At 50.2% G+C, this 3,619-nt stretch overlaps 1 protein-coding gene and 1 non-coding gene across 2 annotated transcripts; both read right to left on the bottom strand.

Annotated features, from left to right (window-relative positions):
- Positions 1-715: 715 nt before the first annotated feature.
- Positions 716-2,877, bottom strand: RPS13 (ribosomal protein S13). Its single transcript, XM_004711571.2, has 6 exons — positions 2,817-2,877; positions 2,623-2,671; positions 2,384-2,462; positions 1,775-1,944; positions 1,346-1,446; positions 716-791 (listed from the first exon to the last, which is right to left on the bottom strand). The coding sequence occupies exons 1-6, from the start codon at positions 2,837-2,839 to the stop codon at positions 758-760; spliced, it is 456 nt and encodes a 151-aa protein (XP_004711628.1). The 5' UTR covers positions 2,840-2,877; the 3' UTR covers positions 716-757.
- On the bottom strand, positions 913-1,003 carry LOC115869924. The gene has a single exon (XR_004046439.1). It is a non-coding gene; the product is annotated as a small nucleolar RNA SNORD14 (small nucleolar RNA).
- Positions 2,878-3,619: the final 742 nt, after the last annotated feature.

Genomic DNA, 3,619 nt, shown 5'->3' with positions numbered 1-3,619 from the left:
TAAGACTGGCTAGACCAGAGGAGGTACACTGGTACAGATAGGAACTGAAAATACAGGGAATCCAGGACGGATGAGCCCTATAGGACCAGTGGTGTGAGTGGCAAAACAGGGAGGGTAAAGGGAGAATGGGTAGGAAAGAGGGAACTGATTACATGGAACTGTGTGTGACCTCCTCCCTGGGGGACAGACAACCGAAAAGTGGATGAAGGGAGACGTCGGACAGGGCAAGATATGACAAAATACCCATTTATAAACTATCAAGGGCTCATGCGGGAGGGGGGAGCGGGGAGGGAGGGGAAAAATGAGGACCTAATGTCGGGGGTTTAAATGGAGAGAAAATGTTTTGAGAATGATGTACAAATGCGCTTTACACAATTGATGTGTGTATGGATTGGGATAACAGTTGTATGAGCCCCTAATAAAATGCTATAAAAAATAAATAAAATTAAATTAAAAAAACAACAAAAAGATCTCCTTTGGAAGTGCATCATATGGGACTTTTAAAGTGTCCCACAGAAACTAAGACAAGAAAATTACTGAGAACCAAATCCTTAAACACAGCCATCACTTTCTAGCCTTACTCAATGTTTACTGTGTCTATACAGCAAGTACACATGAATCCATAAGGGGGGTCAATGAAGGAGAGCTATTGTTCAACAGAAATGACCATTTTATTGCTCCCTGTGAAATTTCATATAAAACACATAGAAAAGTCTTGTAGTTAAACTGATTTTATTGCTCAAGTACATACACAAATTTATGCAACCAGGGCAGAGGCTGTAGATGATTCACTGTAAAGAAAGGATGGGAGAAGGGAGATTAATACTGGTCTTCAAACAGCTTATTTCCAAACTAAAAATGGCAACTATAAATCCCCCCAACTGTTAAAGGCCTCAAAGCGGTTGAAGGTGCTCACTCAGACATCCAAGGAAGATAGAGCCAACATAAGGGGGAAACCCTTCTGGTGGAAACTGCGAATGTTGGAAGTCAGTCATCACAGTGAGCAAGGCAATAATGTAGACTTCTGGGATGCAGAGACAGAAGCCACAATTTTATATATTCTGCAAAAAAGACTTTAAACCAGGGGTCTGTTAACAGTGGCCCTGTGACTTTTTTACAAGTCAAAGTTTCCTAGAACACAAACTTGTACACATTTGTTTATCTACTGTACAAGCTGTTTTGATCATGGCCTGGCCAAGCAGAAAGCACTGTAGTATAATATGGCCATTGGCAGAAAATGTACCAAACTGCATTCTAAATCAAGAATTAAGCACCCCCTTTCTCCTACACAGGCTCTGTCCCAACCATAAAAATAGCACTGATCCAGAAAAAGGTTGCTACTCACTATTTCCAATTAGGAGGGAGGACTCGCTTTGTTTTGTAGTATCGAGCCAATCGGTGAATTCGACTCTCAATCAGAATCAGCCGGAATTTAGCATCCTTATCCTTAGAAAGTGGCAAAATTCAAGGAAGCCAAGCAGAACAAAACAAAATGTATTATCGCCACGCACTTTCTCCAACGAAGCTACCCAATACACGGCGCCATCAGGAAATGGTTCCCAGGGGAATGATCAGCAACTTAGCAAGTACCCCACTTTTCCAAACAACTAGGTAATATTCCAGAAATGTAGTGTGGAGTCAATGCTAAAGGAAATCTCAAAGTCGGCCCAGTGCTAATTAGTTTGTCCTCCAAGCCACCTTCGAAAAGGCAAAGCATTCTATTCTGAGTAATTGAACAGCAGTTCTACTGAGCACCAGGCTTCCTCGAACTCACCTTTCTGTTCCTCTCCAGATGCTTGCGAACGGCGACAGCCTTCTTAATCAAATGGTAGAGATCCTCAGGCAGATCGGGCGCAAGTCCTTTGGACTTCAGGATCCTCAGGATTTTATTGCCTGTCACAAATCGCACTTGTGCGACGCCATGTGAATCTCTTAGGATCACACCTGAGGAGGAATCTTGTGTTACAACTCCCCACACCTGTAAACACCAAGTCTCCCACCGGTACAACGGGATTTACTCTCATACGTCACAGACACCAACATGGAAGTTCATACAAACCAGACACCCAAGGAAGGTCTAGCCATTTCCAAGGAAAGCCCTTCTGGTACAGCTGTGAATTTAGGAGACCATCCCACTGTGGGCGGCTGCAACACGCGCCAGCCAAGCGTTACCAAGGAGAGTCCTGCTCTGTGTGCCTCTTCCGGAAGTACTCCATGGTCAAGTCTAAAACCTTGTACCAGACACTTCTAAAACTGTCCTCCGCAGTACAGACGGGGTCGGGCGAAGGCCCGCAGGGCACTGAAGAGGCTCTCCCACGGCCGGTCCTCTCCCGGACGCCACACGTGGGCACACCTGGAGGCTCCGTTGGCCCAAGCCACTCACCGATCTGGGAAGGAGTCAGGCCCTTCTTGGCCAGTTTATAGATCTGCTCCTTCACGTCGTCGGACGTCAACTTCAGCCACTGTGCGTGGAGCAGAAAGAGGCCTGAGGCCCGGGAACCCGGGAGGGGCCCCGCCTCGGCCCCCAGGTCCCGACGCACGAGGGGTGGGGGACCCACCCCGCTTCCCTAGGCCCGCAGGGCTGCCCTCCCGGTTTCCCCCCGGCCCCCGCCCGCCGCTTACGGTGGGGACGCTGCGACGGTAGGGCAGAGCCGACTGGGACAGGCCCTTCCTGGGGAGAGAAGCGGTTGCGGGGTGAGGGGGCGGCGCGGGCCGGAGCAGCCCCGCCTATCACCCCCTCGGCCCGGCGCCTGCACGCTCGCCTGTCCCCGCTCCCCAGCCCCGCGCCGCCATCCCGCCCGGCGCCCAGCGCTCACCCGGGAGCATGCATGCGACCCATGATGGCGGCAGGCAAGCGGCGAAAAAGAGAGCGAGGGCGGAAACGCCGCAGGAAGCCACCCGGCTCGCAGGAAGTGACTGCACACGTTCCCGCGTGCTCGCCCGGAGGCGGGGCTACGCTGCGTAAGCTCCGGAGCCCGCACAACTACATATCCCGAAATGCATTTCAACCTTGAGGAAGCAGCCGCGACCAAGAGGAACTACACATCCCAGCATGCACCAGTTTTTGTTGCGGCTTAAGGTCTAAAGCGGACGCTGCTTCACCTTCCAAAGTTCCCTGGGAGATGCTGTCCGCTTTCAGAAGGTTCTCTCTGGTAGGTTTATTGAACGTTCAAGTCCCGAGCTAGCTAGAGCTGAGGGGATGGTGGCTTTGCTCCCAGCCCTTCTCAGTGCTAACCTGCGTCCCGTGTCCAAACACAAACCACTTCACTGACGATTCATAGCGAGCCTGTACGACAGGGTCAAACTACCCCTGTGCGTTTCAGATACTAACACTTTACCCGAGTAGTAAGCTTTGTCTTTCTAGCGCAAACCAACTAATGGTTTCGAACTGCTGACCTTGTAGTTAGCAGCCCAACGCATAACCATTGGGGCATCAAGCTTCTGCTCCTCCATGGCAGAAGGGGCTTCAAAACCCGAAGGAACCAAAGTCATGCCCATCCAATCTATACCTACTCTTAGAAATTTTACCAGCGGCAAGTGGATTTGAACCGCCAAGGCTTTAGGAATTGACAGAGTACCAAGTGAGATGTTGCTACACTGGAAATACTCATCTGTGTCG

This window comes from Echinops telfairi, unplaced genomic scaffold (genome assembly GCF_000313985.2).
Source record: "Echinops telfairi isolate 266 unplaced genomic scaffold, ASM31398v2 ScPeMD7_60;HRSCAF=208, whole genome shotgun sequence".
Classification (NCBI taxonomy): Eukaryota; Metazoa; Chordata; class Mammalia; order Afrosoricida; family Tenrecidae; genus Echinops; species Echinops telfairi.
This window is presented reverse-complemented; position numbering and strand designations above follow the sequence as displayed.

What these genes read in the sequence shown, in the direction of transcription:
- RPS13 (XM_004711571.2), bottom strand. Translation starts at nt 2,839, where the DNA reads ATGGGTCGCATGCATGCTCCCGG. An exon ending in ACCGTCGCAGCGTCCCCACC is followed by an intron (nt 2,463 to 2,622) that starts GTAAGCGGCGGG and finishes CTCCACGCACAG; the next exon opens with TGGCTGAAGTTGACGTCCGA. An exon ending in CTCCCTCCTAATTGGAAATA is followed by an intron (nt 792 to 1,345) that starts GTGAGTAGCAAC and finishes CTTTCTTTACAG; the next exon opens with TGAATCATCTACAGCCTCTG.